The sequence below is a fragment of the Tubulanus polymorphus genome, chromosome 11 (assembly GCF_964204645.1).
Source record: "Tubulanus polymorphus chromosome 11, tnTubPoly1.2, whole genome shotgun sequence".
Classification (NCBI taxonomy): domain Eukaryota; kingdom Metazoa; phylum Nemertea; class Palaeonemertea; order Tubulaniformes; family Tubulanidae; genus Tubulanus; species Tubulanus polymorphus.
Window position 1 is genome coordinate 6248349 of NC_134035.1, and position 22407 is coordinate 6270755.

The following is a 22407-nucleotide window of genomic DNA, read 5'->3' on the forward strand; positions in this document are numbered from 1 at the left end:
AAGCTTTGGACCACTTTTATTCGCCGACCGATAAAAGAGTGAAACCGGCAAGCTTGCATTGCTTAAACACTTTTGTGAGGCAATAGATGGCGTCACTAGTGATGCTTTCTGCACACCGACCTCGGCAAAACGAAAGGAGAGATCACTATCCGGAACACCACCTTCAATAGAAAAAACCAGGAAAAAACAATACGTTGAATATTAGTCATACACCATGACTTGTTATTTGTATGAAAAGCTCAGTAACTGATATACCTTGTACAAACAACAGTTGTTTGTACTTTAATGTTGACGAGGATTCTCCTCTTGAATGGGGAAGTCTATCCATCATTTCTCATAACATCAGAAGTGTCAACAAAAATTTTGACAGTTTAACTGATTTTTTGAATTGTTGTAATGGTCAATTTTCGGTCATTGGTTTGACCGAGACTTGGACTAATTCAAATAATTCTAACTCCAATTTGTATAGAATTAACGGTTACACGAGTATCTTTAAATCCCGCGCCAATGGTCAACTTGGTGGCGGCGTAGCTCTCTTCCTAAAGGAAAATTTCAATTTCAAAGTACGGACAGACTTATCAACTAGGAATCATACTTTCGAATCTTTATTCATCGAAATTGTTCTAGATAAAAAATCCAATATTATTATTGGAGTAATATATAGACCTCCAGGAGGAAAATTACCAACTTTTCAAGATGAATTTGAAGTTTTAACGGCAGAAATTACTCGCGAGAACAAACTTTGCTACCTGGTGGGGGACTTTAATATAGATCTCATGAAATATGATACGCACAAACATACTGAAATATTTGTCGAATCTTTATTTTCTCATTCTTTTTCACCTTTGATTGACAAGCCAATTCGAGTAACTTGTGACTCGACATCCTTAATTGACAATATTTTTTGTAACGATTTGCGACATGTTCACAAATCTGGGATTTTTATGACCGACCTTTCGGATCATTACCCAATATTTACTATCTGCAGTGGTGATCAGCCTCTGTCTGACAGACAACCTTTTAAAACTAGAATTTTCTCGCAGCGCAATATTTCTAATTTCAACAGATTACTAATGAATATTAACTGGAGTGAAGTGTATTCATCTGATAATCCCTCAGTTGCTTACACTACTTTCATTGAAAAAGTTACTTTAGTTTTCAATCAAGTTTTCCCTCTGGTACCAGTTAATCATATTAATCCCTCATTCCATAAACCATGGATAACTCCTGGTATTATCGCAGCAATTAAAACAAAAAACAACCTTTATAGGAAATTTATTAGAACACGTTCAGAAAAAATAAAATCAAAATACAACTCGTACAAAAATCTCATTTCAAAGCTTATTAACAAAGCCGAATCTAATTATTATTCTGAAAAATTGCTCGCTGCTGGAAATGATATGAAAGAAAAGTGGAAACTGTTGAACACAGTTTTAGGTAGAAACATTTATTCTAAAATGCCTAATTCTTTTACTTCCGATCAACGTGTTATTTCTGGTAATATAAACATCGCCAACGAGTTTAACAATTTTTTTGCAAATATTGGTGAAAGGCTTGCTACTCAAATCCCTGATACAGAGCAATCCTTTCATCAATATATGAATAAACGTGTCAATGAAAGTCTATTTCTCTTTCCGACTTCACCTCATGAAATAAGTGATGTGGTCTCGGGTTTCCCCTTAAAGAAGAGTGCTGGTGTCGATGGTTTGAGTATTTTTGTTATAAAACAGGTGATTGACATCATTAAGTTCCCTTTATCCCATATCTTTAACCGCAGTCTTCAGACTGGAATAGTTCCCAATGAACTCAAAATTGCGGAAGTTTGTCCTTTGTTTAAATCCGGAGCCCCTAATTCTTTAAATAATTATCGACCCATATCTTTGCTTCCTAGCTTCTCAAAAATTCTGGAAAAACTAGTTTACAACAGATTGGTTTCCTTTTGTAACAAACAGGATATTGTAATCCCCGACCAGTTTGGCTTTCGTTCAAAACATTCAACAGATTTGGCATTAACCAAGGTTGTTGATAATCTTTCTGAAGCCTTGGAAAATAAGAATATTACTATTGGATTATTCTTGGACCTGTCTAAGGCATTCGACACCGTTAACCATGACATTTTGCTAATGAAGCTTGATTATTACGGAATCCGAGGTGTTCCTCATGATTGGTTTAAAAGCTACCTGACTGACAGGAGTCAAGTTTTAAGTTTCAACAATACCTTATCGTCTCCATTAAATGTGTCAATTGGTGTACCCCAGGGTTCTATTCTAGGCCCTTTGCTCTTTTTATTATACGTTAACGATTGCGTTAATGCGTCCAAATTACTCCATTTCATCCTCTTTGCCGATGACACGAATTGTTTTTATAGTAACTCTTATATCAAAGAATTGGTTTCCATAGTTAATTCTGAACTGGCGAAACTTGGCATCTGGTATCAAGTAAACAAACTTTCAATAAATATTGCGAAATGCCACTTTATGATTTCTGGTCGTGTAGATCACTTTAATTCTTCCATTTGGTTAAATGGAGAATAAATCAAACGTGTACATAGTACGAATTTTCTTGGTCTTTTTATAGATGACAAATTAAATTGGGATGTCCATATCAAATATGTCTGCAGTAAAGTGTCACGCTCCATTGGAATTTTAACCAGATTAAAAAAGCATTTCCCATCAAATATCCTTATTACCCTTTATTATAGTTTTGTTTATCCTCATTTACAATATTGTAATTTAATCTGGGGAAGTAATTATGCAAACAAGCTTAATCCACTAATTTTACTACAAAAAAGCAGTAAGAATAGTTAATAAGTCTCATTTCCTAGAACACACTGACCCTATCTTCAAGAAATTGAATATCCTAAAATTTAGACATATTACAAAATTTCAATTATGTCTATTTATGTTCAAATTCAATAATTCAAAATTGCCAAATTCCTTTAATCGGTATTTCAAAAAGAATGTTGATATACACTCGTATTCAACCAGAAATATGAATTCTTTTCGTGTTGCCAGATTTCGGACTAACAAAACACAATTCACAGTAAAAATTTCTGGTCCTGTTGTCTGGAATTATTTGCGTGTAATTGACCGCCTGAGTGACTACGTGTGTGGGTGCATGTTGGGTGAAGGTGTATGACTGCATGTGTGTATGAGTTGAGTGAATCGGTGTATGCTAGGGGATTAGAGATGTTATAAGCCTTCATTGGCTTCATCTAATCTCCTCCACATTATATTAAAACATTTCATATTTGTATATCTCTTTATGACATGTTGTAATTTTATTGTGGAAATAAATTTATTATTATTAAATTTACGTGCGCATGCTATAATTCTCATTTAAGTTTCACATAATGCAGGATTTTGATACCACCAAACCTCCTTGTTGAAATATCGAGATTAAAAGTCGAGTTTAAAAGTGATTTCGTTCACGGAAGAAATGTTCAAAGACAATGAAATATAAAAAATCCATAAGAACAAACAGTTTCATATTTCATCTATATCAATCATGTTGAATAAGTCGAACGTCTTCGGGTTAACATATATATGCCCCTTCTCAAGACAAGTTACAAATAATGCAAAACTACAGTACGTTGTGATATAAGTTTATAGAAAGTGGTGCTTAAAATAGCAGAAGATTACATAATAACATTTTGAATCAACAACCAGAACAGGCCGGATTAACGGAATACATTTAAAGTGAATGAGGATCCATTTCGAAACAATTGTAAGTTTAAGGACGGCTTTTCTAATTGGAAATATGTTTAGTCATACGAGAGAATGCGCAGAGATGAAAATACGTGATCAGGTGCATTACTCGTTTAACTCCGAGCGTCAGGGCATAATCCACCGAACTCGCCCACGACGCCTAGAACATTTTCATGATTTTTCGGAATTTTTCCAACGGCAATTTGAAAATGTATTTAGTCAATTTATTTCGCAAATGATATCTATTCCATTCCATGATTTTGAATCTCGGAAATCACGGAGAGTTGATCATAGTTAGATAATGCTAATACAATTACTTTTATTTGGGAAAACTATTGAATATTCTATTGTATATGTTGTAGGACTGGCAATAAGCAAAGTAAAGAAAACTAATAATTCTAATTATGAATCTATTGCTGATTACCTCAGGTTAAAATTAACTAATTTCTTCTAGTCGATTTTCATCGACAATTGTGTAAATCAAGTTGTGTTTAGGTCGGTCGATGTCACTGATGGTTTGAGGCATCGGTACACCTCTAGTTTCCGGTAAGGGTAACATCAGTAAAGCGGTAACCAGTCCAATACACCCGAGAATCACGCCTGGCAACCAAGATATAGATAGAGCCTGAAACAATTCGATCGTAATGTCAAAATCTTAGACAAGTTACAGGATTGAGAATGTACGAGATAGAAACCTACCAAGTAAGCGGCGAATGGTGCTGTCATCGACCCTACTCGGGCAAACGCTGAAGCAATACCTACAGCACGGTTTCTGTAAAATAGATAGTACAGTGATTAGGCCCTTTTTAATAACTTAGAGTACGGATCCGCCTCCCCGAATTCTGCAGAGAAAATAAAATATCATCAAATAAAAAAATTGAAAAATCAAATTGTTTTCATCACAATTTTTCAATAGAAAATGATTTTAAATCTTGTATCTTGTAAAAGTTATGTTCATCTTAATTTTCGATATCATTTGCAAAAAAATCACCCATAATTTGAATAATATTCATCACCATTTTCACTCCGTTTTTATTTTTCTCTGCAGTCCTTCCGAGGTTTTATGTGAAAAAAAAAACATTCGAATAATAAAATATTTTCTATTTTCATTTTTCCTGTTCCCTTCCATCTTAAAACGCCTATTATCAAAAATCTTTTTTTCAATAATTATTTTTTCCCATCACCCTCCCACTGTTTTCTTGAAAAATCCGTACTCCACGTTATAAAAAATAGGCCAAGGGAATGATTTTCTTGTTTAGCGGAAGAATCTCACCTGAAGTTAGTCGGGTAAAGTTCACTGGTATGGATGTAAATGATACTAAATGCTGCAGTGCAGCAGAATTTTCCTGCAGTATTAAACGTCATAATTAACGGTACCAAATTCGTCTTTCCTAGAAATACAAGTTGGTCCCTACATTACACAAGATTTAAAGACATTTTGTGTCTGTAGAAACTTCCCAGTATGTGATAAACATACCGACGTTTTTTGGACAGAACGTCACAGCTATTAGAACTAGACCGGTTATAACATAAAGTAACATCAACGATACTCGTCTTCCAATACTGAAAAATGCAAATGCATGTACACTTAAATCCAATTTTCGATTCGCAACTTTTTAAAGATTTCAACTTACTACAGAAGTACGAAATGCACCGCTATGTAACTTGGTATTTCAATAGCAGCGCTCAGAAAATAATTAGCAAATCGACCTCCAGCCATTACTGACGTACTTAATGTCAAACCGTAGTAAGTTAGACTTGTAAAACACCTAGAAGAAAGGGAAATTCATGAAAATATGAAAAGTGGAAGTTCCATCCACATTATTCATTGTATGAATGTATTAGTGTGTACCAGATAATAGCTTCTAGCATCGTGTATAGACGCAGTTTTGGATGTTTGAGTATCTGTAAAATTCCAATCGTCTCGTTATCCGAGTCTTCACTTCCCTTAGAACAGCCGACCATATTTCTAAACACTAATTTAACCCTGTCCGAATTCTTATCTGAATAAAACATACTTTGGTAACTTTAAAATTCATTTTCATGACTGTCGGGTATTTTTAACAATTCACCTTGTTTTTCTGTGGTTTTTCTAATGGCAGAAATGGTGGCTGGTGAAAGCGAGCGTTTGTTAAATTTTGCTGCTTTTCTTAAAATTCTGATCGCTTCTTCGGGTCTGGAATTAGCGACGAGCCACGCTACAGATTCATCGTAAAACCTAATTACAAAATATGTGTAATATGATGAAGTTTTGAATGTACATGTTGTCATTTAGAAAAATCTATTTACTTTATTCCTAAAATTGCGATACAAGGAATGATACCCCCAATGAGTTGCATATATTTCCAGTGAGTGAACAAATAGCCGCAAATTCCAATAACAATCATTCCTGTTGACCATGTGAGCATGTGAAATGTGTTAGCGAATGAACGCTGATCGGTGGGGAACCATTCACAAACCAAAACATAGGAGACTATGGAGGCACCCTAAAAGAAACAACCAAAGCAAGTAAGCAGAACATCTTCCTCGCAAATGATCACCGATTTTTATATCTATTCTTTGGACTTTTCTGTAATTTCTTCCTTGTCCATATTGTATAAATTTTGTTTTGGGCATAAATTCATCGTCGATCACAGAAATCATTCACCATATTGAAAACTCCGCTAAAGAATTTCATTGTGAAGAAAAATGTTTGGTTGACAAAAATGACTGGAAGAAACATCGAAACGGCGAACAATACAGAACAGGCTATAAACGGGATCTTCCTTCCAAAATAATCAGACCAAGGTGGCACCACTATGCTTCCGGCAACTACACCTCCGAAATATATCGACATCGCTAGAGCATTCATGTGACTGGATTCACAAACCCACGAAAACTGAAAATAGTTAAAAATCATTTTATCATTTTTCTTTTGATTGGATCATTAAGATTTCTGCTGAGTGACCTGACTGACCTGTTCGGTAAGAGTATAGTAACCCTGTGACTGGTAATAGTAACCGTTTTGACAGACGACTGTGGTATTATCTGTAATTGACTTGAATTGTCGACACTGATCGAGTTTAATTTCTCCATCCTCACTAGTTGTATATGGTATCGACTGGTTCACTGTTTGGTTTACAGTAGCAAGTTTACAATGATGTTCCGGAATCCATGCTGAATTTTTACAATATAACATTATCGTTATTAACCGCCTACGAACCAGATGATTCCTGACTTTTAGGGCTTACTTTTCGGACGATACGCCACATAAGACATTATTTACCTTGAAATATCATACCGAATGCACACGCAGCCGTTGATGAAGTCGCTATTTCGATAATGAACAACTGAAATATCTGATATTTTCCGTATCTCCCTAAATCCGTCAAAGAGGTTTCAACTTCCATCGAGTTGCAAACGACCTGTATCATCAACCAAAACTATTTCGAACCGATATTATCGAAGCAGTGTTATACTATAATGTCGTAAAATACGAAAGACAACTTGTTGTAAAATACGAAAATGTAATGTAAAAACCTTTCGAATTCTAGTTTTCTCCATACATTCAAGATTTGACCGCCAGCGTTTTATTATTACTGAGAAGTTACTGTAATTTTCTGTGTCGATTTTCAATGGTTTAATGATCGAGTTTATATTGTAAGCAGGACAGAAATCTTTTACTTGTAACATGATTACATTTCTTAACTTTGTTTTTCATTTTGAAATTGGAAATCCGTTGCAAGGACATAACGGTTTGGTATTCGGTCGGATTCTCATTATTTAAAAAAATCTTAATCCAAGTATTTATTTGCAGATGCAGACCATGCAGACCTAGCTGAGAGGAAGAATAATTCGTGTAATTGTTACCTTGGAATAGCAAACCCAACGAAGGAAGCGGTGAAGCAAAACTCACAACTTCGATATCGAAAATCCGAAATATTTGATGTTCGTCGTACCGTCCAAAATCCTCTAAGATCTGCTCTCCAAAACGTTTCTTTTTCCAGAGGACTCAATGAGTGATCTCTGCGAGCATTCCAGGCTTCGTGGTAAACCTTACAGGATCCCGATACGAGAAAATTTAACGTGGTCGCAGAGGTTTTTGACACGTGTTTTTTGTGGTAATCCAATGTACAAAATGTAAATAATTGTATCGGGTGTCAAATGGTGATCAAATCACCATTAAAGCGCCCTTATGGTGATCAAATCACTGCTACGTCGCCCTAATGATAATTTGATACCTGATACAATAATTTGCCCCAGCTGACTCAAATACGTTTACAACGTTTCATAATGGTTGTCTTCGAAACCGACATTTTTGTAAGATATGTTTTAGATACAGTGAACCCCCGATTATAAGTAATTACAGTCAAATCTCGTTATACCGCCTTCTGTAATACCGCCAGCCCCGGCTCTCGCCGTATTTTCGCCAATGCACAGATCAGATGTATTTAATCTAATGTATTTTTGTCCCGTCATACCGACTTCCGCTAACCGCCAACCGCCAACACTAATCTGCGTACAAATATATTGTTAAGCATTACTTTTTGTCGCGTTATACCGCCAGCGAAATAATTTAGCGATCAATTCTATATGTAGGCTTATAATACACTGCAGATATAGCGCAACGATCTATTGTCTCCAAAACGACCAATACTGCGCGGTAACTTTAGATCGTGTATCTAATCGCTTGTCTCAGCATGGCTGAAAAACGACCCCGGCTGTCTTTATCTGTGAAAGAAAAGCGTGAAATCTGTGAATTTTCAAAGAAGTGGCCGACAAAATCGCAGCAAGCTGTTGCAGATCACTTTGCTACATTATGGAAAAAGCCGATCAAACGACGAACTATTGGCGATATTCTAGCACAGGCTGAAAAAATGGTTAAATTCTGAATTAAACACTGAGGCAGCTCTGTCTTCTAAGAGATTACGGTCAGCTAAACATGAAAATATGGAGAAAGCCCTTTATTTGTGGTTTAGCTCTACAAGAGCCAAGAACATTCCTGTCACCCAAGACATTATCAGAGCAAAGGCGATTTATTTTGGTGGGGAGTTAGAAATTGGCGAGTTTAGTTACTCCAGTGGATGGCTGAACAGATTTAAGCATCGTTACGGAATATCCAGTCACAAAATCAGTGGAGAAAGTGCTGGAGTTGATCAGGAAGTTGTGAAATCCGGAATAGAAAAGGCCAAAGAGGTTATCAAGAACTTTACTCCGAGGGACGTGTTCAATATGGACGAGACTGGTTTATATTATGCCCTCTTGCCTGATCGATCCTTAACTACCTCAGGATGATGAGATTTTAGATTTAGTGAGAAGTGACATGAATGATGACAATGGCGATGATGAAGAAGAGGATACCCCTGAACCGGAGAAACCACCGACATCGTCAGTAGCTCGTTATGCAATCCGTTCGTTACTTGGAATCGAACAAGTACGCAACCGAAGAAGACATCCGTGCTATCAATCAAATTGGATCTCGTCTGGACACTCTGACAGGCTTATCTATGAAGCAGTCGCAGATAACTGACTTTTTCACAGAGAGTAAATAAACAATACAAGGACCTTACGCAAACATTGCACTCGGTAATTAAAAATCGGTGATGGATTTTAATAAACAAACACGTGCACGCTGCATTCTTTCAGTGCCGTTTGCCTCCAGCGGATTAATTAGTAATATTGCCTACTGTTCGTAATATTTTGTGTTTGAAGAGTCAATAAAAACAAGTAATTTGTTGGTCTTTATTGTTTTTCTTTATTTATTTTGACATATTGCTTAAAATTTGATGGAAAAATGGGAAGTTTTAGTGAACTCTCGCTATACCGCCTAACCCGTCATAACGCCTAAATTTCCGTGATCCCGATGTTGGCGGTATAACGGGATTTGACTGTATACAAACACCCCAATTTCCTTTTATTATTGTGGTATACTAGCTGTTAATCATATTCCTGACTAAAATTTGGTCCAGTAAAGATTATTTACGGCGACCTACCCCATTTTCAAAAGTATACCCAAAATTTTTTCTTCTATAAAAAGAAAAAAATAATTCCCTGCCTACCTACCTACCCATTTTGGAGATTGCCCACCCGAGAAAGAATATTTTTTTTTGGTGTGGATTTAACCGCTCTAAGACGCAGTGAAGAGCGGTATAGAAATAAATGTTATTATTATTATTATTAAGTTTCAACAAATCGAGGATTTTAATAAGCCCTCCTCTTTTTGAGACAAGCATTTCTATCAGTGCTGACTGTCTAAAAAACACTGGTTGGTGCGATTTTCTGATCCCCAATTGTAGATTCCTTCGACAATCTTGGGCGTGATAACGGGGGCGGATCCAGGGTCAGAGCTAGACAGTATTGGAAGGGAATTTCTGGGCTCCTGTCGGAATGCACATCCAGTATCCAAGCCAAGGCAAGTGCCGAAGAATTTGTAGAAAGTGGTACAAGCGGTTTTGGTGCGCTGAAAATCTAGTACCATTTTATGGTATTTAGATAGCTTCTAAAAGAGCAATCCAGAATAAACCAAAACCAGTATAAGAAATCATGAGGTGCAGATAGAAATTGAAGCTTGCGAACTCATGACCGAATGGTGGTTACCGACCTTCGGGATCTACAATGAATTTAGGGTTAAAGTCATGATAATCCAGTACAACATTTAATCTTTTTTCAGTACGGTACTGTAGCAGTAAGATCAGTGTGGATGTCTATGACTATTGTTGTTTGTAGTATAATTGTAATTCTTGCCGAGCAAATAAATACACGCTTATGCTGAAATCCGAGTTGTTTATACAGTCCTTGGTTGTTCCTGTCGACATTTTGGTTTTCTCTGGTTAACAGAGAATAAAAATCAATTCTCGGAAATCTAACACAATTATTAATTTGTGTATGAAAACCATTGACATACACAAATTAATATCAGTTATTAGAATTATTCTATTTTATTTATTAAACTTTATATCTAATATACAATAACAAAACTTTGTCAGAGTTGATTGTGTTAGATTTCCAATACGCGTCAGAGTACACTCAAACCTAAACGGTTCGTCGATACCGGCCATCATGGACCTTATATTACTCAAATGCAAATTGCTCGAAGTAATCATAGTTGTGTTGTTTTACAATTTTACAGGGCATCATAGAGCCACACCTTCCTCGAATGAAGGGCAATTTGGGGTCATCTCTTCTTTCATTGATTGTCAGGTCTTTAACAGATCTTTTTATTGTTCCGAAGATATCCGTTTCTTCACATTGCCAAAAAAGATTTTAGTAAAGAAATGTACTTTTTACAGGTATATGTCCTTTCATCGAGTCATTTTGTGAATTCACCTGCAATTCTATTATGATGATTGATTCGGGCTGGACGTAAAATTCCTATGCAAATGTGGGCGCCTGAACGGCAAAAACCAAACGGCCAAATTTCCTTTTAAAAATCTATTTTGGTGCACCAGATTGTCGGAGTTTTCCACAAAAGCATAACCATTTCATTAACCAAATACAGGGAGGGGTATGACAGACAGGTATAAACCCTAACCCTCTAAACCCTACAACTATAATTCTACAGATCGAGACCCTAACCCTCTTAATGTTTATTCCAGAATTCCGATACACCCTGGTCTGTCAACCTGTAATATTTTGTAGAAATTTCCGGAATTCCTGTGAACTTGGTTCTATAAATTGAAAAATTTTTCTGGATATATCAGAAATGATGGCTGTCGCACCTAAATGCCAAAAACTTAACCGAATCAAAACGATGCTAACAACAATTACAAAATATTTACAAATATATTTTTGGCTAGGATATATCAAACTGGTCTATAAAATACCTACAATCGATTTTATCTAAAATAACTTGATTACGAAAGGATGAGGTGTTACTTTCAATCCTGACTCCCATTCTATATTCAGGTAGATGTGAGACTGTCCGGTCCGTTTGTAGTGCTGAAATGTATGCAGATATAATAGTTACCCGGTAATTAGAAATGGGTCCTGTATATGTGTGTGTGTGTGACATCTATCAAACATTGACTTACATAACAATAATACCTCTTCAAATATCTCATGAGTTTCATCACCAATTCGTTCATCGCTTTGGTACAGAAACTATAATCACGTAACCTTCTTTAGAGCAACTTCTAAACCTCTTTTCATGAATGTTTTATGAGTCAAAATGGCACGCCTCAGACTGTTGATATCGCTGTCAGTAAACTGTGATTACCGGTAAATAAAAGAAAGTATTATTAGAACTCCTGGGTCCAGTGGCTCTGTAGTTTAAGTTAAACCAGTGGATAACTAACGGTGACATTCAATATTTGGTTTACTTGATGGTTAATCTTAATTGATCTTTGAGCAACTGACCCCAGGTTTTAATTCTGAAAATTTGAAAACAAGCAATTGAGAACTAAGCAATTTCAAAACTCGAATGCAGTTTTCTTCACCTGGGATCCATAGGCATTGATCGTCGAAAGCATGAGTTTTCCGAATTTCAGTTTGTTTGCCAATGAAATGGAGCTGTTTTCGATGCAGGTGCACAAGCTCGAAACAGCCACTGCATCAAGAGGCAACTGAAATTAAAAAAGTTAGCCCAAATGTTATATTTTCATCTGAGATTGTTCTAGATATTCAAGTTATATTGAACACTCACTCGTGCATCTAAAAGGTTCTGCAGTAAAATCATAATTGACTCTTGCCATGGTTCTTTCTTCACTAAAATAAGCCTATGGAAGTAAAATGTTGAGTTAATGATAGCGAGAAAAAATTGGGGATTTCACTAGGAGATCAACCACATCGTATGGCATGGAAAATTTTCACTTATTTCCTCATTATCAAAATGTCATGAAACTGCCTGAAAATCAAAAACGAATATAGCTGCTAAGCAGCGATAATGGGTTTTCTTACAGCTGCCACATGAGTATTCAAAATGGTTGGGTTGAAGGATTGCCATATCTCCGTATAGTTTATCTGGATTTTTTCTACTATGATTAACTGCCTGGATTTTCTCTACTATTTAACTATCTGGATACTATCCGAAATTATATGATTCAAAAAGCCGCCATCTTGTATCGACGATCTCGAATGCTGGATAGGTATAAGTGTCGAAAAACCCTGTGTTACAATATATTCAAGCCAATGAGATAAGTTCATTGGCAAAAAAAATTAGACAGTTATTCTATGGCCGCCAATTGCCTGATTGGCTGGTCGACAATACCTATCTCCGGTATTAAAGATTCCTTTCCAAAGAATACCCATCACAAGTTGCAATGAAAAATTGCAAACCAGTAGGAAGCTACAGGACTCAGAATTCCAAAATTGGCATTTTATAGCGCATAAAAGGTCATAGGACGGCCATCTTGAGTCAGATCAACCTAATTTTTCTCATGCTGATGGGGGGATTGGGGGATTCAAATATATACGAAAGATCATGGTAATTGATCAAAGCGTCTCCAAGATTTCCCTCAGTGCTGATTTTGGCGAACAACAATGGCTGCCAGTCGGCCATCTTGATTCTGACGGGGCCAGTTTTTAGGCTAAAGATGTGTCTATGGTAGATACATGTGTAACTCAAACATCAAGAAATTCCATTGAAGCATCTTTAAAACTTCCCAAAATAACTGGATTCCGTTTACGGATGGATGAACGAACGAAAAGTGAACGCAATAGCCCGCTGGGACTAAAGTCCAAAGTGGGCTAAAAATGTGTAAAAATGTTAACAATGCTGATTTTTGGCAAACCACAATGGCTGCCAGTCAGCTACCGTAATTTTGATCAGGCCAGTTCCATCGGCTGCCCATCTTTCTACATATATATATATATATATATATATATACACACACGGAAATATCTAGACAATCCATTGAAGCATCTTCAAAATCAACAATCGTGGAACTAAGCAATGATTTTGAACTACATTTGTTATGCCCTTACCTAAAGAATTCCAGTTTTTGGTCCACCGTAAATTCGTCTTTCACAATTTTTGCGACCAAGTCGATCTGAGGACTTGATGAATGAATGCTTGTTGCTAGAGGGATGAATATACCGGCAACACTCGCGCTGTGGTATTTACGTGTCATAACTTGAACAGTCGCCAACAAACTGCGAGACACGTTTTGCTTTAGTCCAATGAGCTGAAAAAGAAAATCATGTCAACCAAATTCACTTAGGTCTATACAAAAACAGGATCCGGTTTCAAACCCAGGGGTGTCAAGGGTACCCGAGGGATGAATATTCAGCTTGGGTTATAACGAATGTAGTTACAATGAGTATCTATGATAATAACAATTAACCTATTATGTTTCCAAAAGTTGATTCGACCTCACTCCTATGAAACTGGGTCCAGAAGTTACACATCAGGGGCCGGTTGCATAGTCATGGCTTAGACTTAATACCAGTCTAAGACCAACTTAGTTTTATAGCCAATCCAACAATTTAAGATCAGTCTTAAGATTTAAGACAACTTTTGGACTTTAGTCGCGACTGTGCAACTGGCCCCAAGGACGAGGGGCAAATGGTGGATTCATCATTCACCTGACTGTAGACGATCATTTTGAGAAATTTCAAACAATTCAAATGACTAACAACCGTTTCCATAGATATGAAACAATCAGTTAATATTTGAACGTTCTCTGCATTGACTGTCGACTGAATGCCCGCGTAAAACTCTGCTATTTCATCCGCGGATAACGACTGAATATAAGCGAGTGAACAGTGAATCTCTTCGCGTTGAACTGACACGGGTTCGTGCGAAAGTAGATCTCTCATTTTCGCGATTTGTAACTTCAGAATATCACAAACATCATCGCCACCTTCCCCTCTCTACAGAAATAAACAAAATACTCCAAATGAAATGGGCAACATTTTTTATGTAATTGCATTGAAATAAATCGGGAGGGGGGGAGGGGATACCACATGTTTGCAGTGATTAGGGTTCTGCGTGTGTTGTAGTGATAGGGTACCGGGTGTGTATGCATTGATAAGGGGAACAACAAGGAGTTTGCCTACTTGTAATTCAGGTGATGATGTCGAAGCGTTTTGTATAAATTCAGGTGTAGACACATCATTCATTACTGGTGGTGGTATAGTACATGTAATAAACACCTCCTGCTCCTCCTTCACGGCTGAGGAGGATATTTCCATTGGTTCACCTAGAAATAGATACACATATTACGATAAACATAGGCCTATACAGTATGATGACAGGACCATAGACTGTAGTCTAGTAGGTCTTTCTCGCTAAAATGAAATACTTTTATGGTACAAGTGAAGATCGGATCCGCACTTCTAATGTTATCTATTGAATAACAAATCACTGTTCAAGACTCAGAATGTCTGTGTAAATCCAATGCAGTGATTTAAACTATTTCTATTATCTCCGCTAGAAAATAGATTTTGGTCCAGTTTTTATTTCAAGTTAGTTTGTCACGATCTTTCAATCGGATGCCATATTGGATTTGGTTATTCCAATGCAGACTTGTCATGAATCGTTACTGAAATGATGTGAGGATTATCAGCGCAATTACGTTATTACGACCATGAAACATGGTTTCAGCAATTATTTTTGAGTTGACAGTTCTCTGCTTAAGATTTACCAATTCAATATGGCCTCGAGTTAAAAAATCATGATGATCTCGAGATAAAAACCGGACCAAAAACCTAATTTCTAGTGAAATTATCATAAATTAAATCACTGAATCTGACACAGTGATTGCAATATAATCGATTGGACCATTCACGAGAGGTGCGGATCTGCACTGTTACCTACTAATATTATCATCTATTAGCTCAAGGTAACTTTTTGGGCTCAATTTTTCAGATTTCTGATTGGCTTAATATATACTAGACTGGTACCCACTAAACGGCCACCTGTCTGCCAAAGAAATGGGCGGTGCAATAGACGAAGAAAGGGTCAACAGCTAGACTTTGTGATTGTGCAAGCTTAACTCACTTCAGCAGGAGGCAATCGACGATGCTGAGTACGCTGACAGCAATTTATTAATATGTAATGTTGGTCGCGCAGTGCATGGTCCAAACGGTCTGGGGCCAGTTACTCAAAAGTTGGTTAGAATTAACTAGTGGAGAGTTAATATAGTGACAATTAAAACTAAGTTTATCTCTACTATGGTATATATCCACCGGTTCTTTTTAACCAACTTTTCATTTTTGGAGCAACTGACTGCTGGTTTAAATGATTTGGACTAATAAACTTTGCCAATGTGGCATTATTTGTGTAATCGCACACTTAGAAAATTCAAGTGTGGAGAACAGTCTCAGAGATAGGGGCCTAGAGAAAATAAAGCAGACAAGGCAGTATTCGATCCCGGACAAGCAAATGCTAGGGTAACGCTTTCCACTTGACCACCGAGGCTCTTGGAATCAGACTGAATGTTTTAACTACCACAGGGACTCCTATCAGAGTTGTAGTTAGTGCAAAAATGATAATCTGTACTTCATATCTCCGTAGAAACCTATTGGAAGACTGGATTTGAATCCCACAAAAAGCAGTCCCTTAGCAATGGGTCGAATTTTTTAGAATAACAAGCGCGCCGGTTTCACAGCATCACTAAGGGTTGAGTCCCGGAGAATACAAAATGACCGTCCCGCTCCACACAAGTACTGAATAATTAACTCAAAATTTTGCCAATCCCTGGGAGTAAAATGCCGTGTGTTTTTTAATGCAACAACTGATTTTAGTGTCAAATCAAACCTTTATACTAAAATAAATAAATTAGTTACCTTGTTAGTTTTGAAAACATGTTTCATAATAATAATTTTAATGATTTAAATCGCGAACCGACGAATTTATTGATTTGATTTGAATTGATTGCTACAATCGGGATTTTCCAATACAACAGGGGTTTGGCGATAGGCTTGGATTTTATTTCCGGGTTGTTGATAATCTCGCCAGAATGGCGCTAAATATGAACCTTGAATTAATTCAAAATATCACAGAAATACCTTGCTGATTTATCCGCTATAAAGTTCCGATAAACAATTGGTCAATAAGGATCATTATCAGACGGTCACTATATAAAATCACAAGGGATGAAACGCCAGGCCTCCGCAGTACTTAAATTTTCAGCCAAAGTTTTGGACAGTCACCTGACATTCTGATGATGTCATCACATTTAAAACTTCAACATGAAAAGTTAACATATTCACAGACCGATATCAATTGTCAGATTATGATTCGTACGAAATTAATAACTTATAAAGAATAAATTATGATGAAATATATAATACATAGTTAAAAAATGCATTTGAATGTTAGTTATTCTCAAATATTTTTCGTTCCATAGTTTCCATCTTAGATGCTTCAGGTTCGCATTCAGTCAAATAAAGAAGCCTTAAGTCACGTGACTGTCCCAACTTTCTGGCTGGTACGACTTGAAGGGCGTTTCATCCCTTGTGATTTTATATAGTGAAGCGCCACGACCGTCTCATAATGATCCTAAAGGACCAATTGTTTATCGGAACTTTATAGCGGATAAATAAACAATATAAACACAAGGTATTTCTGTGATATTTTGAATTTATTCGCAGTTCAAATTTAGATTATAAACAACCGGGAAATAAAATCCAAGCCCATCGCCAAAACCCTGTGTCCAATACGGTCTAAATTAATAAAATGTGAAAATTCAATAGGCCTATGTCTCTCTAAAATTACTCTAAATGTTATTTTTTGTTGATAAAATGCATACATTTTGGTCAATTTTAACCTTAAGAATTGGAAACAAGAATAATATCTGCATTGGCATCAATGTCAGTCCAAGTTAAAGTCCGAATCCGTAATTTACACTCCTATCTTGCACCACGAAAAGCCGCCATATTTGTTATGTTGCTTCACTTCACTATTTTTAGAGGCGACTAGGCCTAGTCAAAAGTTTTCAGTTACTACGATCGTCAAAAGCTACTTAGGATAACAAATTCATGCCTAAACAATAGTTAACTTCCATCTGATTTTACAGAACAGTCAGTTTGAGGTAAGTTGATGGTGTTTTAAGGGGTGAAATAGACGCTCAAAGCCTCGTCCCTCAAAATGAGGGACGAAAATTAACCTTGTATCTGCACTTTGGCCCTAGACGTTGTTTGGGGAACAACGGCTAGGTACTAACTAGACTAAGTTAACAGGTTAAGTAATACGTAGCCAATGCCAATGGCAAAATAGCATTGAGCACGATAATGATGCATTGCCACCAATTAATTTGGCTAGCAGCAGACTTCCAAATCCAATTAAATACCTGCTTCATCATAGTCACTGCCAACACGTTTTGATTTCTCATCATCACCTGTCAACAAATCATCAGCATCAGTTTCATTAACAACACTGGCCCGCTTCCTTTTATTATTAGGCCTACTCGAGATGGAGCCCGCTGCAACAAAACTCTTCTTCGGCAACTCCGCCGACTTTTCCGAAGTTGTGCCACCACCGGTACCGCCTAATACCCCTTGCATTATTGAGGGGCGAGTCGAATTCAAATGAGTGACGAGTTCATTAACGATGTGTAAATTTGATTCATGCCATTCATAGTAAACTGTCGCAGCCATCACACCGCTAAAAGTCTCCTGTCAGTGTCGGCATTAACCTAATAGATTTAAATTTGGATTTGTTTTGTAAAACTGAAGCATGTTCCGATAAATCAATCTGAAACAATTCAATTCATTATATTAACTGCTTAAATTCAAATTATAAATTTTATTAGTCAAGAAACTCTACCGTTGAGAATATGATGGTAGATGCTTTTATGATGTAGGTACTTTTCTCTCACTAACAACACATTACCATAACATACACACACATATGTAAATATATTTGGAGAAAGGACTCAAGCCGGTCGCTAGCCGTGAATGATATAATACAAAAAAGAAATTGTATGGCGGCGTCGTTGTACCGTGACTAATCATATTTTTATTATTTACAGTTAAGAAGATGATGTGAGAAGTAATCTTACTAATTCATCCAACAACCTACATGCAGATGCGCCGTCATTTACAGATGACACAGGCTATAGTATATTAGATCATATTGAAAATAGTAATGGGAATGATATAGGCTCGACTAATATTTTTGCGATTTCTCATTTACTGAGAAATCACAAAAATATTAGTCGAGCCTATATTCAATTTCACCCATAAATTTCACTCTATAAGTTTTCAGCATTATCATTCATTAGGGCCTACTATAAAATATCTCATACAACACAGTATCATCGCTTTTAATGTCATATTCGTTCCGTTCAACCGCGTATTCGATACAAGAAATAAGAAATGAAGTCGTCACATTAAAATCCTTACAAATTCGTTTCATGTTCCACCCCAAGGTGCCATCCTTTTTCTACTGTTATATGGGGAAAATTCTTAGTTTGCATATACCGTCTGTTGTTAAAATGTCAATTTAATAGTTTTCAAGTCCACAATCCCCTTTCAATCACAGAATTTATATATATCGGCTATATTGATTTCTAGTTTCCAAAAATGGGTCGGGAATCTTGGGGTACACTGGTCCAAAAACTGAGACAAAATTAGACTAGTTTATATATGAGATGATTGCCAAAAAAGCTAAAAACAAATCTAATAGTGTCTTTTTTAATTTCAATATGGATATTCGTTTTTGACACGCAGGATTAAGATCCCGGTACTTGATAGTTTGATTCAGTAAACACACGTCGTGAAATGATGACCGCTCGTCGGGTCGGAGCCGTCATAATCAATAAATCTGAACCGACGAAATCTAACGTTTCAGCTCTCAGATGTCGGTCATTGTCCGCGATCGCTGAAACGCGATCTTTCCAAATGGGAGTTTCCCCGCTTTTCCCATCCAGCGGAATCCGCCATATCTCCTGCTCACCTAGTTTGTTATCTTGTAATAGAAGCAGGCTATTCCCGTCAATGGTTATACCGCGTGGAGATTTCAAATCGATGACTACACTTGGCATTGATACGGACGGAGACCAGAAACAAAATTTCCCGTAGTCTGAATTGTTATCTGCACCAGTGACCACCATCAAACCGCCATTTCCTGTCGCAGCCATATACTGACACGATAGCGCCTGCGATTCTAACCTGTAAATCACATTAAACGCCAGTTCGACGCAGTTCGGACCGCGGATGAGATAGGGCACCACTTGACCCCGACCTCCGACGTACAAAACGTCATCTTTAACGTGGATACAACAAACGTTAAATTGTACGTGAATTTCGGCTAGGAATGTTCCGGCGAATGAATACACAAGTATCGAGCGCTGGCCTTCCATACAGACAAATATATAATCAGCCCAGGCTGCAACTCTCCGAGGTTCCCGTAGTTTACCCGCGTGTACGATCGTCTGTTCCAGGACGAAGGTCCATGTTTCTCCAGACGTGACTGGAGTGAAGACATACAGACAATCATTGTTAAAATCGCAGACGACCACGCGACCGTTTTGCATAACCGTGACGTCACTGGGCCATCGTAAATTCTCAGCATCAGGTAACGGTAGGTTGGCCGTGTGGGAAAATATGCCGGCTGAAAGAAACCGAATGAAATTATTCAGCTAAGATTTGAGTGGGAATTTGCAATGCCTAAGCTCAGAAGCGACGCAACCAAATCGAGCGTTAGGAATTATATACTCATAAGATATCATAATTCTAATTAAGAACATTATTACTTCCCAAATTGTTAATTGCGGTCAATAAGAAATCGACTTTTAACTAATCTAATTCTAACTAATAAGAAACCTGTTTAACGAAACTATTTAATTATTTCATTCTATTCAGGTTTTTTTACAGGCCTAATAAAAATATGACTGGGTACTGTTTCTATAAACCCTATCAATTCTCTCTCAATTATAGTTCACATATTCCGCGCGTGTCACAACAATGATGAAATAAATGAAATGAACTATATTACCATCGTGTTTCGATGGAACGCATAGGACGTCGTTCACGAGGTCACACAGCTCCTGTAGAAAACAAATACGTGTTTCTAATGACAAACAACAAATCTAAGATTTTGATATCATGTTCAAGAGTATGTAGATATTGTATTCAATAGATAGACATGATTTCTTCAATTTAAAAAACAAATCTTAGAGATAAATACCGGAATTGGATCACTGGCCATACAACAGGTAGTTGAGCTTGACTGATGGTAGTATCCGTGATTTAGAGCAGGTCTAACGAGCAGGTCTGATCGGTTTAGGAGGAACTGCTCTGACACAGTATCAGATACTTTCATACTTTGCTTCAGTAGTTCAGTTGTGCTAGTCGATGCGTTTGAATTTCTCCTCGGCATCGCTGGCGACGTTTCCTTGTTAACCGGTTCTTTTCGTTTCCTGATAAATCTTTCAATCTTTTCTAAAGTTAAGGACAAAGAAGAGCATTTTAAGGACAAAGAAGAGCATTTTAAGATATCATGGGGAACAAACCCCGCGCTAATCATCGTCCGATAAGTCTACGCTATATCTGTCTATCGGTCTGCCTGTCTGTCTTTTTAAATGTGGGGGTGTTGGTAGACAATGTCTATGTCCGCCTGTCAGTCTATTGAAACGAAGGATTGATTGAAGACAATTCTAAAGATTCTAACCCATCGTTGACTTTACGTTGGGCTTACCTTAATGACTGGATTAGCCTCATTGAAATTATAAATATACTTATTCCTAGGATCCGTACCCGCTGTCAGAGCGAGGTGTTGTTTACGGAGCTCCGTGCATAGATTGCTGCTACAAGTCGCTACTGTACCACCCTTCGCCACTCGCCATCTCCGAAAACCGATATGCGCCATCTCTTTCAGTCCATCTTTCTCGTGATCTTTCACTATACTTTTAATGATGCCAGATTTGAGTCCCAGTTTACGCAGCAGAATTTGCCATTGCATCAAGGTGAACTCACAGCCAGTCAGTATGTCACATACATCACTCCAAAGTTCCTCCTCTTAAAAAATAACACAGACAAATTCAACAATATCTACACGATCACACCGATTTACTTAAAACGTTCTAATTTTTTTTTGGATGACACTATTCGTACGTTCACTACGCTCAATTTTATAACGAACATATTTAGACCGACCGATCTAGGTCCGCTTCTAAATCATAAAACGAACCATCTCTTTTGTGTGAATAAGAACTTTCTATTAATTGCCAGTCATTCAGTGCTGTGTCAGTATAGCTGGACCGGTGATAACCAGCTGATTGAAAACCGTCTGTGGACGCACATGATTGGTTTCGGTACGTTATAAATATATTCGTTTCAGGTACGGCCAAAATAAGAGCCATATGTGGACGTGGCTTATGTTCATAAAAATACTCAACGGAAATACGGATTTACCTTCATCCATTCGATCGTGTGAGGAAACATTCGAAACATCCAAATCAAAACTTATTGTGCGAAGTCTACTTAATTCTAAAGTAGCAACTTCAATGCTATTCTCAATGCCAGAGAATATCCGGTATATGTGCCGTTGAAATAAGTTTATATAATTTAAAACAGTGTGTGAGAACCGGTATTGAACACAAAAGCAGTTCACACAGACTTCATTGCTTTTTCAAACCAAGTGAAAACAAGTATTTCTGATGCTTTTTTACGTGCCATACTTTTTAAACCTTTAAGTGACGGATCTAAATGTCACAATTTCTTCGAAAAATATGGTTTCAAATGAAAAAATGTATTATCCTTTTCATCAATGGTTTTGGTAGAGGACCGGCCCGGCCCCAATACGTTTATTGATAATTTAGTACTATCTAATTCTAAC

At 37.1% G+C, this 22407-nt stretch overlaps 3 protein-coding genes across 6 annotated transcripts; all 3 read right to left on the reverse strand.

The window, feature by feature from the left end:
- Nucleotides 1-4143: 4143 nt before the first annotated feature.
- On the reverse strand, nucleotides 4144-6965 carry LOC141912960 (solute carrier family 22 member 21-like). The gene is made up of 11 exons (XM_074804397.1): nucleotides 6938-6965; nucleotides 6664-6863; nucleotides 6355-6585; nucleotides 5997-6193; nucleotides 5780-5925; nucleotides 5560-5710; nucleotides 5342-5476; nucleotides 5185-5270; nucleotides 4981-5098; nucleotides 4407-4479; nucleotides 4144-4332 (listed from the first exon to the last, which is right to left on the reverse strand). Exons 1-11 carry the CDS (start codon nucleotides 6963-6965, stop codon nucleotides 4144-4146), a joined length of 1554 nt encoding a protein of 517 aa, XP_074660498.1.
- A 1421-nt stretch (nucleotides 6966-8386) lies between these two features.
- LOC141912449 (uncharacterized) lies at nucleotides 8387-18271 on the reverse strand. 4 transcript variants are annotated; one of them, XR_012620170.1, is made up of 9 exons: nucleotides 17918-18271; nucleotides 14682-14824; nucleotides 14208-14495; nucleotides 13608-13807; nucleotides 12328-12400; nucleotides 12122-12247; nucleotides 11717-11891; nucleotides 11514-11624; nucleotides 8387-8417 (listed from the first exon to the last, which is right to left on the reverse strand). XR_012620170.1 is itself a non-coding variant. In XM_074803651.1 (8 exons), exons 1-7 carry the CDS (start codon nucleotides 18222-18224, stop codon nucleotides 12050-12052), a joined length of 1143 nt encoding a protein of 380 aa, XP_074659752.1. In that variant the 5' UTR covers nucleotides 18225-18271; the 3' UTR covers nucleotides 11764-11891; nucleotides 12005-12049. The 4 variants fall into 4 exon arrangements, 1 of the variants encoding a protein (XP_074659752.1); XR_012620169.1 differs by lacking the exon at nucleotides 8387-8417 and having other exon boundaries at nucleotides 11484-11624; XM_074803651.1 differs by lacking the exons at nucleotides 8387-8417; nucleotides 11514-11624 and adding an exon at nucleotides 12005-12055 and having other exon boundaries at nucleotides 11764-11891.
- Nucleotides 18272-18794: 523 nt separating this feature from the next.
- LOC141912448 (uncharacterized) lies at nucleotides 18795-22090 on the reverse strand. The gene is made up of 5 exons (XM_074803650.1): nucleotides 21984-22090; nucleotides 21327-21587; nucleotides 20758-21011; nucleotides 20566-20617; nucleotides 18795-20181 (listed from the first exon to the last, which is right to left on the reverse strand). The coding sequence occupies exons 1-5, from the start codon at nucleotides 21991-21993 to the stop codon at nucleotides 19301-19303; spliced, it is 1458 nt and encodes a 485-aa protein (XP_074659751.1). The 5' UTR covers nucleotides 21994-22090; the 3' UTR covers nucleotides 18795-19300.
- Between the last annotated feature and the right edge of the window lie 317 nt (nucleotides 22091-22407).

What these genes read in the sequence shown, in the direction of transcription:
- LOC141912449 (XM_074803651.1), bottom strand. Translation starts at nt 18,224, where the DNA reads ATGGCTGCGACAGTTTACTATGAATGGCATGAATCAAATTTACACATC. An exon ending in CAGTGACTATGATGAAGCAG is followed by an intron (nt 14,825 to 17,917) that starts GTATTTAATTGG and finishes ATCTATTTCTAG; the next exon opens with GTGAACCAATGGAAATATCC. An exon ending in AGAACCTTTTAGATGCACGA is followed by an intron (nt 12,248 to 12,327) that starts GTGAGTGTTCAA and finishes TTTTAATTTCAG; the next exon opens with TTGCCTCTTGATGCAGTGGC.
- LOC141912960 (XM_074804397.1), bottom strand. Translation starts at nt 6,965, where the DNA reads ATGTCTTATGTGGCGTATCGTCCGAAAA. An exon ending in GTGCATTTCGTACTTCTGTA is followed by an intron (nt 5,271 to 5,341) that starts GTAAGTTGAAAT and finishes TGCATTTTTCAG; the next exon opens with TATTGGAAGACGAGTATCGT. An exon ending in CTTTACCCGACTAACTTCAG is followed by an intron (nt 4,480 to 4,980) that starts GTGAGATTCTTC and finishes TCTATTTTACAG; the next exon opens with AAACCGTGCTGTAGGTATTG.
- LOC141912448 (XM_074803650.1), bottom strand. An exon ending in ACACCTCGCTCTGACAGCGG is followed by an intron (nt 21,012 to 21,326) that starts GTACGGATCCTA and finishes CCTTAACTTTAG; the next exon opens with AAAAGATTGAAAGATTTATC. An exon ending in TGGCCAGTGATCCAATTCCG is followed by an intron (nt 20,618 to 20,757) that starts GTATTTATCTCT and finishes TGTTTTCTACAG; the next exon opens with GAGCTGTGTGACCTCGTGAA.